The following is a 13,536-nucleotide window of genomic DNA, read 5'->3' on the forward strand; positions in this document are numbered from 1 at the left end:
TGAATATGAATTATAAAGATTATTTAACAACTTTTCTTATGTTTTCCAAATTAAAATATTATAAAATAACTTTGGTTACTTTTGTCGACATTGAGTGGCGATGTAAACAAAGTCATTTTATCAAGGCAAGAACACGACTCGACCTGACTCCATCCGTAAACTGTTGAGTTTAAATCTGGCCCCCTTCATTTCGCTGATTCGAGTTTTGCTACAGTAAAAAGCTCTCAGAAACAGTCACATCTAACTTTTTTGTTAGAGTAAAAAGTTCTCACACAACATCACATTTCAACTCGAATTAAAAACTCAAATTAACGAACCGAACGGGACTAGTACTTGAAATAAAACCAAATAAAAAAGCTACACATAGATTTAACAACAATTCCACTATATACAACCATTAAATCATTGTCTAACAAAAATAAAACTCAAATTTTAGCCAAAAAAATAAAAAATAAAAAGATTCATACCGTAGATGGACAATGTCACGGAGCTTCGAAGGCAAAGTGAAATGCTTCTATAACAAGGAGACAATATCTCAAAATTTCTCACCAAAACTCTTCTATTTCTACAGTTTGTCTTACCAAAAATTCTAACCAACTACCAAGAGAGTTAAGTGAGACTAATTTAAAACTTGAAGTGGTGTAGTAATAATTTTTTAAAACATTGTGGGTCAAAGTGAGAATGAACATAAATATTGGGGACACAAATAAGAATAATCCAAAATGAAAAGCAATACTCATAGAACCCTCCTTCTAAAGGACTCGTCTTTTGCTCGAACGCCACCGCTCTCTCTCTCTCTCTCTCTAGGACGACGACGACAAGAGTGAAGAGCTTTGTCTTTCTTAGCATCTGATCTTATACGTCCGAGTTCTGAAGCAGGTAAGAATTGAAATGGCTTGAATTTGATTAAAGAGACAAACTTTTTTCTTCCCTTAGATTGGAGCTCTAATCTAATGCCTGCAATGCAAATTCTACACTTTCTTCTTCCCAGCGCCGCCGCCGTTCTCTTTCGCGACCAAAATGGCAAGTTTTTAACTGAGTTTTATGATATTGGCTCGCAATTTTTGTTTATTTTGTAAAAAAAAATGTGTGTTGCTTCTGTGTTAAAATAGCTCTGAAATTTCGTCTTTTTTTTTGTGTTTGATTTTGTACAGATTGGGATTGGTCGATTAAGTCGGTTGGGATTGAGAAGATTCCAAATTATTAACCATGGCTATAGCAGTATTAGTAGTATAATGGTGCAAAAGACTGCAAATTCTCCATCACCATTGGAGGTACCTTAGAAGTATCAAATTGCCCTTTTATCATAAATATTTGATCGTTTTGTGGTAATCCCATTGTCGTTTCGTCTGAATTCGATTGATATGTTTCTTGGATGTTAGCTCTGTGGCAATGATATTCTGGTTAATCCTTGTTTAACTGTAGGAAGACGAATTTAATCTAGAACGTTGTTTGTATCTCTTATCCACTACTGTTTTTCGATTAACTGTCAACTGCTATCTATGCGCATTCTAGGGTCAACGCAACATCCAAGCCCCCGGTCATCAACACCGGGAGAAAAATGCCGCGGGCGATATAGACAAGTACCGAATCTCTGGAAATATTGCGAAAACGGACAAGGTCGATTTTCTAGTGAAGACCGTAAGTACATGAGTTTGAGCTTTGCTATTTACTGAGTATTAGCTCTCTTTTTTCTGTAAAGGTATGATGTTTCTTGTTTCTAGCACTTCCTATTAAGACCTTGTTTGGTAGGAGGAAATGTGGGAGTATTAGGGGTGGGCGGATTAGTGAATGGATTTTAAGACTTATGGTTGTTTGGTAGGAGTGATTAGACGAGGGAATAGATTAGGTGAGTGATTCAAAACCCCTCGATGGGACTCGAATTTTTACTCCTCCTAGATTACACACATTTTCTTCCTTCCTATTCTCTGTTCATCTTACCAAGCACATCCCGAGAGAAAACTATTAAGATGACTACAACTTTGCAGCTTCGTGATATCAAGAACAGCAAGGAGGCTGTTTACAGTGCGCTTGACGCTTGGGTTGCGTGGGAGGAAAACTTCCCTATAGCATTGCTTAAAGGGGCACTGCTTGTTCTTGAGAAAGAACAAGAGTGGCATAGAGTTGTGCAGGTATTATACCTCTCTCTCTCTCTCTCTCTCTCTCTCTCTCTGTTCTATGCCAATCTTGGTTTCTGAATTTTCTCTTGTAGGTCATTAAATGGATGCTAAGCAAGGGGCAGGGAACGACAATGGGCACATACGGGCAGTTAATACTAGCTCTAGATATGGACAATAGAGCTGATGAAGCACATGAATTTTGGGACAAGAAAATCGGCGGCTATTACCATTCGGTTCCTTGGCAGTTATGCCGGCGAATGATAGCTATATACTACCGCAACAACATGTTGGACAAACTCGTAGAGGTAAGCTCTTTTCTTTTGCTGTAAATCATATGCTTTTCAAGGTTGTTGCTTGATTTTTCAGCTATAATGTCCTGCAATCTCAAGTTATTTGTATCAAAATTCACAAGCAATGTAAGTTGATTTTGAGCCAGTTTGGTAGCTTTTGGAGTCCCCAATAGTTCTTCACACATAACACGATTCGAGTTGGGTGTTTGGTAAAAGGCATAAAAGATATTTGCAAGTCACTAAAGCATATGATCATGTTTTCATTTTTGATAGCTTTTCGAGGAGCTGGAAGCATATGATCGAAAACCTCCTGAGAAATCAATAGTGCTTAGAGTGGCAAACGCATACGAGGCTTTAGGCAGACTTGAAGATAAAGAGAGGATCTTGGAGAAGTATAATGATCTTTTCAGCAAAGATGAATCACCCAAGAAGAAGTCAAGGAAGCCCGTTTCTAAGAAAAATAAGTAAAGCAGTTGTGGCTGTAACTCATTTAGTTTCTTGGGATTTTTACCCAATTTCTTTGATAGGTATGCTGCTTCTTAATATAAATTAATTTTTTACTATATGGGAAAGAAGAATTGTATTTCTCGTAGACAATAGATCATTTATTGGCACAAGGTCCCTTCAACCTATTTTTGTTTGGGTAGTCCCTCACACAGTTCTCTGCGAAAGGACTGCATTTAGCTCCAATAAAAAAAATCGATGACTCAGATGGAGAAAATGGATAAAGAAACATGGATTTAGAAAACGACAATTGCCGAAGAAGAATCGAACAAGGACATCAAACATCAAACATCAGAGTAAAACCCAAGACGACAACGTTGGGAAAAAACAGACGGCAATGTGTAAGAGACCCTAGTCGCAAAAATAGCGGTGAGTTAAGAAAACGACAATGACTTGAAAAAGGGAACGACAACATGAAAGCACATTGAAGAAAACGACAATACCAATTGAAAAGGCAATATTCAGTAATGAGAAAACACCAATGTAAAAGGACGACCTACTTAAGAAAACGACAGTAACCGTCAAACGACAAGAGCAGGAACGCATTAACGTAGAGAATGACAATGGCAACCGAAACGATATCAACGATGAACAACCTTGGTACACAAAACATGACAACGACAAGAAACGACATCAATATATAACACGAGAAAGATTAAAGAGCGAAGTCCACTGTAAAAAGGACCAAAACTGGTAAAACAATGATGACATGAAAACCAATGACTTAAGGAAACGGCAATGAGGAAAAAAAGAAACAAACTATGAGAAAACGAAACGACAATGACCAAAAAACGACATGAAAGGTATCAACATAGGCCCCGTTCATTTCACCGATTCGAGTTTAGAATTCGAGTTTTGTTACAGTGAAAAACTCTCAAAAATAGTCACATCTAGCTTTTTTACTACAGTAAAAAACTCTCTTATAAAGTCACATCTCAATTCGAATTAAAAACTCGAATCAATAAACTAAGCGGGCCCATATAAAGCGACAACAATTGGCAAAACAATCATTGATCTTACATTGACAACGACAAGAAATGACATCAAACATGCAAAGCGACAATAAACACAACAAAGACACAGGAGAAAACGACATACCCTTTATAGTCTCTACTTCCATCCTATGAACAAAGCACATAGTACAAATAAGCAAAAAATTTAAATCAACAATTTCATACAATTCATCCCAAAAAAGGTAGTCGATCCAGAAAGAAGTGTTGCCAATGGAAGTATTTCCATAAAATAAAAATCATGAAGCTCCGATCCACACAACAAAGTCAAGAACTCAATTATAACTTAGTTTTCAAGTAAGAAGAAAGAAAAAGGGAGGGAGGGAAAACTGGGTTAACGCTATATTAAGGCTTGTCGGCTCTTTCCAAGGTGTAGGGAGTAACTTTTGTGTCCTGATTATTGTGTGTAAAGAACATGGCACAAATGGGCAGAGCTGATTTTTATCATCAACCTCGCAGTTACAACCATGTCAGAGTCAGGCAGCAGCACCAGTTCAGACCAAAACAACTTAAGACATTGAGATGGGACGCTACTCTAGAACAGCCCGCAATTATGCTTTTCTTCAAACTCATGATTTACCACACTTATAGTGGCACCAATTATCCCTTACCCTGGAAAAAAAATAATAATAATAATGCTTTGTATTAGACTATTAGTTGAATTGCAGCTTCTAGTATTGTGACTCCTGTTTAAGAGACTTTTGGTACCTTATGAGGTGGAGTTCCTGGTCGTACCGTGCTGTTCCCAATTCCAAGCTTTCCCTTCTTGTCAGAAGCTTTAAGGATCTGGAAAGAACATGTCAATGAATCATCGACACTCATCATGGCACCAGCATTGTCGAACTCACCGCAGTAATTTGGAGCTGAAAATATTGTTACCAGCTGCCGCTTTGCAAAAAACTCGTATCCATCCTCAACAACCTAAGAAACAAAAACCAGTAAATCCTAGATGAAACCAAATAAAAAGAAAATAGTCACTCAACATTTTTAACATTGTTTCTTCACTAAAGGGCTGAGCCAAAGAAAATGTGTGCCAAAATTGGGTTGAGATTTACGTGCTTAATGGATAAACATTAAACAATAGTGATTGTATATTGGTCCAATTAGGTGAGACAAGTGAGAAAATCAATTCATTAAGGGCCCGTTTAGTTCGTTGATTCGAGTTTTTAATTCGAGTTGAGATGTGATTTTATGTGAGAGCTTTTTACTGTGGCAAAAAAGTTAGATGTGATTGTTTGTGAGAGTTTTTTACTGTAACAAAACTCGAATTCTAAATTCGAATTAGCGAAATGAACGGAGCCTAAATATCTTCTTAGGAGTAGAACAAGTTCTACACTAGATTACTTTGTGCTTTCTTGTCAAACAGGATCCTAGCATCCACAAGCACCGAGCATGATCACTAATTACTAGTTTACTATAACAGTGCACAAAGGTACCCATAATACTCAGTAGACACTTCATTAACGTAATATCCTATACCAACCATCCACTCCACGCATGATATAATCACAAAGTTTAGTAGTAATCATGGAAATGAAGCATATGATATGTCAGAAAACTAACAAGTCGAGCATATACACAGGCTTAAACATACAAATAGAATCTAATGTCGTGACTAACTCCACTAGTTTTCCCTCCCCTCATTTACCAATGTATGAATATGATATGCATTATTAAGCAAAACTAGTTAAAAATAAGTTCCCAAAAGTTAATATTCAGCTCAGCGATATTCATGAGACCACGAGCATGAAGCAACAATAGACCCAAAAGATTGATTGGTCATATCACCTGGTGAGCACGGCAAACGAGGTCAAGGTCGTGTTTTTGAAGAAATTCAGCAACCTTGTCAGCCCCAAACGTATATGAAACACCTCGGTCATTTTCCCCCCAGCCTTCAACATCCTTATCTGGATCAGCCCATAAGAGATCACAGAGAAGTCCTTGATCTGGCACATCAACAGGGCGAGCAATATTCCTAATCTGATCCAGGTGTTTTAAATCAGGAGATAAACCTCCGTGCATGCAAAGGATCTTCTCATCTATAAGAGCGGCAACAGGAAGACAGTTAAAGCAGTCAGTAAACGTCTTCCAAACACGAACGTTGAATCTCCTCTTGCACTCATCATAAAACCCATATATTCGGTTGATGGAAGCACATTCATGGTTGCCCCTGAGAAGAAAGAAATTCTCCTTGTATTTGATCTTGTACGTGAGAAGAAGGCATATAGTCTCTATGCTCTGCTTACCACGATCCACATAGTCCCCAAGGAACAAATAGTTTGCTTCAGGAGGGAATCCACCGTACTCGAACAACCTCAAAAGATCAGAATACTGACCGTGAACATCTCCTGTAAACAAATGCAGAAAAATGGCATTAACAACCTATTAACCAACATGGAAATGTATCTTAGAAAGAAGTTCTGATACATAGAAAGCCATGGACATAATCAAAAACACGATCGAACATTTTACTTTCCAATCCAACATAATTCTTTAATGGCTAAACCAACAAATAGGGATAATAAGCAAACTTGCAATCATAAATGACTTAAATATCTTTAAAACATGAACTGACAACATAACAGGCAAAAACTAAATTCAAATAAGTTCATTTCTGATAGTGCACGCAATCAACCCAGATCCCAAATTCAGAGCATATTTGAGTTAGAGCCTTAACCATCACAAGCTTACTTTGTTTTGAGTGTTGACGAGGAACATGATGGTTTCATGGTAAATTTTAACAACCAGCAATATCATTTCTAATACAAATTACAAATATTTCCACCCTTCTTAAGCCGCTCAGAAAGCTTTTGGCTAAAAAACTAACCGTTATGGCAAATCCCATCTCAAGTATGTCCTTAAATGCCAAATAAAGAGAAAACCAACAGTTTTTTATTATTATTTTACGAGTTACCTCTTTTTCCCCCTCTGCATTTTCACACATAGCTAAACAAATCTCAATCACAGTAATAACCCTCTCAAAGAAACCAAAAAAAAAAAAAATAACCTTCCTTAACAAATAAAACTCAGCAAAATCGACGAGAAAATAGTTCACTTTCAATGAAAAAAATATTTTTTTTTTCCTCGCACTCCCATATCCAAATTCAAAACATAAACAAACAAGCAACTGAAATTGCAAACTTAATAATATTAAAAAAATTCCGAAGCAGAAGTTAAATACCAACAAAGAAACAACCGAGAAAACATATCAGAATCTTTCTTCAACCCATAAATACAAAAAGGAATTACCACAAATCTTTATGGGAGCTTCGAGCTCGAGAAGATTAGGCTGGCTGAGAAAAATCTCCTTGGAGGTCGCACAGAGCTGGCGTATCTCGGCCTCCGTGAGCTGAACCTGCTTGGTGGTCCGTCCGCTCTTCGCCGCAACAAGACGCCTTATGATATCATCAAGAACACTCTCGTCCATCGTCCAAAAAACCAGCAACAATTTAAGAGAAAAATAGCCCTAACGCTAAAACCCTAATCAAAAAAGTTTAAACCCTTATCTATCTTCGTCGATCGATCCAATTGAATTGGGCAAAGCAATCGATGGACGAAACCCAAAGAGAATCGGAGAAGAGAAAAAGAAAGGAGATTTTCGTTTTGAGAGAATCGAATCGAAACGAAGAGAAAAGAAGGGTCAAAAGGGAAGAAGATTGTGGGGAGGGTTATACATATGGGGAGTGAGTGGTCGCCATTTCCCGCTCGAGAATGACAGGACGGAGTTGAAAATTTAATGAAATATATGAATACAATACAAATACACTTTTATAGCTGGGTTTTTTTGTGTGGAGCGAGAGAGAAAGAGGACGACTTCTATAGTGCAAAAGAAGCCCTAATGATGGGTTTAGAAAAATCTGTTAGTGGTATATTGTCATTATTAGTGGTATGAATCACCCGCTTAACAGTTTTAATCGCTAAAAATTAGGGATTTTTGTTTAGTATTGGATTGAACCGCAATTGCACTTTTACAAAATAACAAATTTTAAGAACTTTTATCTATTGAATAAAATTGTGTGGCATGCCATAATTTTATATTCTTTTGGGTTTATGTCAATTTCTTTTTTTTTTATGGTACATATCAAAAGCTCCAATATTCATGTTGTAAATTTGAAATTAAAAAAATGATTAATTTCAAAAAATTTCTCAGTCTTGTAACCTTTATAACACTTTGCTCCTTAAATTTCAAAACATAACATTCGTTTCTCCCGAACTTTGTTCCGTTAACAAGTTTTCTCCTTTTGTTACAATGAGTGACAGATGTGTCACGTAAATGACTCATCTGAGGAGAATATTATCGTAAAATACCCTTCAAAAACTCCATATTATTAAAAAAAAAGAAATGCATAAATATATAAAGGATTAATCTATTACAATAGACTCCTCATTCGCCTTCACTCCATGTAGCACATTTGATTTCTCCTCCCATAGGAGTAGTGATGAATGCACCAACCACCATAAGAAAAAAAACAGAGATACACAAACAGCCTTTGCTACATCTCCAACAAGTGCAATGTCTCAAGCTGAAGTCCTAAAAAATTATCATATAAGAACAAATACTTTAACACACAAAGAAAAACAAAAGGCAACTAAAAAAACCCTATACCATGCAACGACCCAACGAAAAAAATGAATAAGAGAGAGAAAAAAAAGAAACAGAACAGGTAATGAAAGAAAAATCATCACCCTGTGAATGTGCATTAACATCTTGGCTTTGATTAGAAGGTTTAATGGAGTACAAACATTGTCTACAAAGAAATCCAACGGGAAAAAAATAGGCATAACCAAATTAAAGCAAGAATTTCAACATAAAACGAACCAACATCCCACAATAAAGAATGAAGAAAAGTGAGAGATCCAAACCAAAAAGAGTAAAAAGCCTCCACGACTCAGTATGAGAATAGGCGTGCCGGAGAAACCGGAAGAGAATGAAAGGACAAGGGAACGAAGATGAACGAGGAACTCGCCATGGATGAACGAGAAACTCGCCATGGATGAACGAGGTGAGGAAAAAAAAAGAATTAGTTTTTGGGAACGAATATGGTGAATTATGTCGATATAGGTAATATCGAAGACCAGTGATTATGAACGAAGATGGGTATAAGCGTCATTGTACTTTTAAATCTCACTAAATAATGGACACATGGCGAATTTCATCACTCAGTGTAATGTAATGGGCAAAATTGTTAACGGAATAAAGTTCGAGGTGAACGGATGTTACATTTTGAAATTCGAAGAATAAAGTATTACAAGGGTCATAGTTAGGAAAAATTTTTAAAATTAATCCTTAAAAAATATAATTTTACAAGTGGGATTCAAGTTTTGGATTCGTGTCCAAATATATAAACTAATAACCAAAAAATTTAAATAAAAATGAATAGATAGGGACATTTACCATTTTAGTAGTGTTCCATAGAAAATGATTTTCCTTTCACACAACCATTGCCTTTTTAATTATAATTTTTAGAACATTGGTAAAGTAGTATTGTTATGGAAAGTCGACTTCACTCATTGCCAGACTAAGTTGACATGCTTCACGGTTCTTCAACTTGGATTTATCAAAACGCGACTAGTATCATTTTGAACATAAATTTAAATTTTGTAAAAAAAAAATACTTTAATAAAAAGATTTAAATAATAGTTTAAATTTATGAAACAAACACATGGTTTGTAACTCGTTCATTGAGATTTTATAATGTCAATTTTGATAACTAATAGAAAGTAAACAATAAAAAATAAAATAAAAAAACCTAATAGAAAGTAGTCTTACAGTTTCGTCTCTTTTTATATGAAATACACAACAAAAGCGTCGCTCCGCCTCCATTAGAGGGGCTAATTTTATTCCTGATAAAATGAGCATATGTACAAAGAGTTCCAAATGAGGAAATTGAAGAAACTTTTATTCTTCACTTATTGTAATAAATTTTAGAAAAGAAATTAAAATTTAGGAACTGGTTTTTCCATTTGTGAGTAGCCCATTAGGAGAGTATTTAACAAAGTCTTGGTGAGCTTGTGATACCAAATGATCATCTTCCCAAACATCATGGTATTTTTCTGGTCTCAAGATTCTGTTCTTGGAAGTTGCAAAATACATTTGTTTCCTCCATTCTTCATTGACTGGACACCCAGATTGAACGGCAAGCCAATCATCATACTCAAACTGCAAAACGCAGAACTTCAGAGATACTTCTTCCCATAAAAATTCTTAATGGTGTTTCATAAAAGTTTGCAGCCTCAGGCAAAAGCCACACCAGTTTTCCGCCGAAAACAAAGTTAAATGTTGAAGAAAGAAAGTTTAACCTGAGAATCTCCCAAGTTATGAGTATAGCGCTTAGGTATGCCAGAAACTTCGAGCTCGGAGTGAAATGAGCTGATATTGTCCATCATCTCTTCTACCGATGGAAGTGCAAGACGACCAGAAAGTGCACCTGCTATCCACTTACTCTGATATTCAAACATGGGAAACGGAACAACCTGGAAACAATAGACTGCAAACTTACCAACCAAGGAATCATATAGATGAGAACATGTTAAATTCTTGTTGTGAAGAGATATATACCTTCCATGGTAACCCGACAAAGGAAAGCCCTGGAGCCAAGGCTGGTGGAAAGATGTGATTATACAGCAGCCCCATGCGGTTGTCGTCCACAGTTACAAGGCCTTTGGTGTCAAGAAAAGGGAAATGGTATTTGTACCTTTATGTGGGAACATAGTGAAAGTAAACGTTCAGTGTTTTATTATTTTTATGCGTTTCACTTTCTAAGGAACATAATCCTTGTGCTTAATGTGAATATCACGAAATAGCATTAACATTCTCTTTGGTAAGAAGGAAAGGAAAAAGGAGAGAGCAAAACACATAGGACATCGAAATTATGTTTGAGAGAAACAAAGTTGTTTTTCCTTTATCTCATTTGGTATGATGAAAGGAAAGAATTTGAGAGGTGAGAGAATGTTTTTACCAATTAATCGATATTATTTGATTTCATAGAACAAATACTATGCAATGAGTAACGAGTTTTCTATCCGCTTACTTTGATGGATTAGAAATGTAAGACCCATGGGTGCTTCTATCCGCTCAGTCAAACATCCCGCAAATCCATTTTCTCCACAAAAATCCTTCCACTCTTTTATTTCCTTCACCTATTCTCCCCTACCAAACATTAAGGTAAAATACTAAAATAAACCGAAGCCAAATTAGAAAGCATTCCCTGTGCAATGAAGAATGACATCGACAAAGACAACGCTGCCATCCTGGAACGCGACACTACTATCTTCATGGACTCTTTCTATCTGCATAATTGGTTTGGATATTGATTAGGATTTTTAATTTAGTTACTTCACAATATTGCGAAAGTAAGCCTTAAAAGGCTTCTCATATTATACCACCCAATTCTTACCATGGGTGAGTACCCGAGTAGTTTTACCATAGAATGAAGCCATATATTATCATAGCTTGGATGCCTTTTAGTGGTTCCATCAAGAGCTGACCTAGATGCAATATGAACTTCTTTGGCAACTCCGGCTATGTCTCTAGAAATATCGGCTGCACTTGCTGAGCTCCCTATACAAATTACTACCTGTTTGAATGTAGGAAATGGGAGGGAATGATAAGGTCATATAGGGAAGGAAACAAAACCGAAATTTGTACTAATGACCTAGTCATTTTTAATAGATCCTATTTATTTGCACCACTTTTCATCAAAACTACTTTCAATTGTTTGACAAATACAGTTAAATTTTGAATTTCAGTTTATCCTGAACGCTTAATAGGCCTGGAATTCGTTCCCTTTAGAACATCTCCGTACCCCACGATAGCAAAGCAATGTGAACATCAGAATTCAGTATAATCACACAACTTTTATAAAAAACATAAGTTTAATGTCCGTTGACATGAAAGATTAATGTTGAGTGCTGAGACAGACCTGATCTCCGAATGGCTCTGGAATACGGTAGTTGTGGCTGTGCATTTGCTTCCCTGGCCATTTATCAGTGCCTGCAAGAAGATAAATACATAAAATAAGGGGAATTTGGATTAAAACTATCGTTTCTTTAGCCAAGTTTTATTCTTTAAGTCGGCCCATAGACTTCACTATTCATATTCAGTAAAATCTATTACAAGTTCTCTAACAGTCCAAATTCGCATGAAAAGCATCCAAATTTCATTAAATACACTCTCTTCAAAGTACCGTGTTGAAGCCCTGCTCTGAACCAACTTTCAAACAAGGAACAAAACAAAGTTGTTAACAATCACGCAGAGTTGTTAAAAACGAAACTGGCAACCTCAAAGTCCAAGTAATTATCTTCACCAAAATCGAAAATGCATTTATTTACCATGAATTTCAGCAATACGAGGTAGAGTATATGGCCATTACAGACAACCACAGCATCAAAAACCTCTTCAACTCCAACCTCATCATCATCATCATGATCACCTCTCTTCTTCGACCTCACTTTCCACTTTCCATTTCCCACCAAATTTGCAAACAAAACCTCCGTCCCAAACCTCACCAACCTCAAACTCGGAAGCAAAAACTCCTCCGAGTAGGCCAAAACCTCTGCGTGACCGGGAAACCTTCTGGGGTCTCTGTCTTCTCTCTCGTCTGATTTTTTGGGCAAAAACGGATAATCGCGAAAACCCATTACTTCTCTGGGGAGGTTGGTGAGGAGAGACAGGTAGAGGCTTGAGTGGACCACGCCTCGGCACTGGTCGAGCCCCAGTGGGTCCCAAGGCTCGACCACCGGGGTGTAGACCCAGGTGCCACCGAGTTGGTCTTCTGGCTCGAAGACCACCACTTTGTGGCCCTCGCGGCGGAGCTCGCGCGCGGCGATGAGGCAGCGGCTCCTGCGCCGATCACGCCACGTGGCGCGACATGGGTGGGTGGTGTTGTCGTGGCGGCGCAGTGGGTAGTTCTTCTTAGACATCTACTACGTCCATATTCATCCACTCGATCTTGACGGCTTGGAATTAACTAAGGTCTCGTTTACTTCGCGGATTCAATTTTTCAATTTGAGCTGAGATGTGACATTTTCTGAGAGCTTTTCACTGTAACAAAAAAAGTTAGATGTGACATTTTCTGAGAGCTTTTTACTGTAAAAACTTAAAACTGAAAACTCGAATTGATGAAATGAACGAGGCCTAAACGTCTTGTTGTTTCAATTTTTAGTGGTAATGCTTACATAATCTTTAATTAAAATTAAGATCCATTTGCAACACAGCACCAGTGGTCTAGTGGTAGAATAGTACCCTGCCACGGTACAGACCCGGGTTCGATTCCCGGCTGGTGCATTGGCTTTTTGTTTCATCATTTTAGGATTATTTTCGGCATTTCAGATTTGTTTTCAGTTTCAACTTATTGTTGTTTAAGGAACTTGATATTTGTCCTGTCGTTACATGGAGAGAAAAAAAAATCGTTATAAGTTTTAAAATATCTTAATTTTTTTTTTTCAAATTATAAAATTTCTTTATAGAACGAATAACGACATGTGTTTTACTTCTACTAATTCGTTTGTAATATGTTCTTCATTTGTCGCCCGCTTTCCTGTCGTAAAAATATGTCCTTCACAATTTGTTCTTCTGTTATTAATTGGCTAGTAATGATATTGTCGTTTGGC

At 36.9% G+C, this 13,536-nt stretch overlaps 2 protein-coding genes, 1 non-coding gene and 1 pseudogene across 4 annotated transcripts; 2 read left to right on the top strand and 2 right to left on the bottom strand.

The window, feature by feature from the left end:
* The first annotated feature begins 780 nt into the window (after window positions 1-780).
* Window positions 781-3,059, top strand: LOC21401986 (pentatricopeptide repeat-containing protein At4g18975, chloroplastic). 2 transcript variants are annotated; one of them, XM_024163870.1, is made up of 7 exons: window positions 781-879; window positions 992-1,023; window positions 1,155-1,274; window positions 1,516-1,641; window positions 1,989-2,132; window positions 2,213-2,425; window positions 2,684-3,059. In XM_024163870.1, exons 2-7 carry the CDS (start codon window positions 1,021-1,023, stop codon window positions 2,876-2,878), a joined length of 801 nt encoding a protein of 266 aa, XP_024019638.1. In that variant the 5' UTR covers window positions 781-879; window positions 992-1,020; the 3' UTR covers window positions 2,879-3,059. The 2 variants fall into 2 exon arrangements, with proteins under 2 accessions (XP_024019638.1, XP_024019639.1); XM_024163871.1 differs by lacking the exon at window positions 781-879 and having other exon boundaries at window positions 902-1,023.
* Window positions 3,060-4,129: 1,070 nt separating this feature from the next.
* On the bottom strand, window positions 4,130-7,785 carry LOC21401987 (serine/threonine-protein phosphatase PP1). Its single transcript, XM_024163874.1, has 4 exons — window positions 7,174-7,785; window positions 5,713-6,272; window positions 4,633-4,845; window positions 4,130-4,536 (listed from the first exon to the last, which is right to left on the bottom strand). Exons 1-4 carry the CDS (start codon window positions 7,349-7,351, stop codon window positions 4,525-4,527), a joined length of 963 nt encoding a protein of 320 aa, XP_024019642.1. The 5' UTR covers window positions 7,352-7,785; the 3' UTR covers window positions 4,130-4,524.
* Window positions 7,786-9,718: 1,933 nt separating this feature from the next.
* LOC112091076 lies at window positions 9,719-13,230 on the bottom strand (annotated as a pseudogene).
* TRNAG-GCC lies at window positions 13,140-13,210 on the top strand. Its single transcript has one exon. It is a non-coding gene; the product is annotated as a tRNA-Gly (tRNA).
* Window positions 13,231-13,536: the final 306 nt, after the last annotated feature.

Source organism: Morus notabilis, unplaced genomic scaffold (assembly GCF_000414095.1).
Source record: "Morus notabilis unplaced genomic scaffold, ASM41409v2 Scaffold3, whole genome shotgun sequence".
Lineage (NCBI taxonomy): Eukaryota > Viridiplantae > Streptophyta > Magnoliopsida > Rosales > Moraceae > Morus > Morus notabilis.

Bases quoted from the DNA above. Each gene is read 5' to 3' on its own strand.
- LOC21401987 (XM_024163874.1), bottom strand. From the start codon at position 7,351: ATGGACGAGAGTGTTCTTGATGATATCATAAGGCGTCTTGTTGCGGCG. The intron at 6,273-7,173 runs GTAATTCCTTTT...ATTTGTTTACAG, and splicing joins AGCTCCCATAAAGATTTGTG to GAGATGTTCACGGTCAGTAT. The intron at 4,846-5,712 runs GTGATATGACCA...TTTGTTTCTTAG, and splicing joins TCGTTTGCCGTGCTCACCAG to GTTGTTGAGGATGGATACGA.
- LOC21401986 (XM_024163870.1), top strand. The intron at 2,133-2,212 runs GTATTATACCTC...TTTCTCTTGTAG, and splicing joins AGTGGCATAGAGTTGTGCAG to GTCATTAAATGGATGCTAAG. The intron at 2,426-2,683 runs GTAAGCTCTTTT...CATTTTTGATAG, and splicing joins TGTTGGACAAACTCGTAGAG to CTTTTCGAGGAGCTGGAAGC.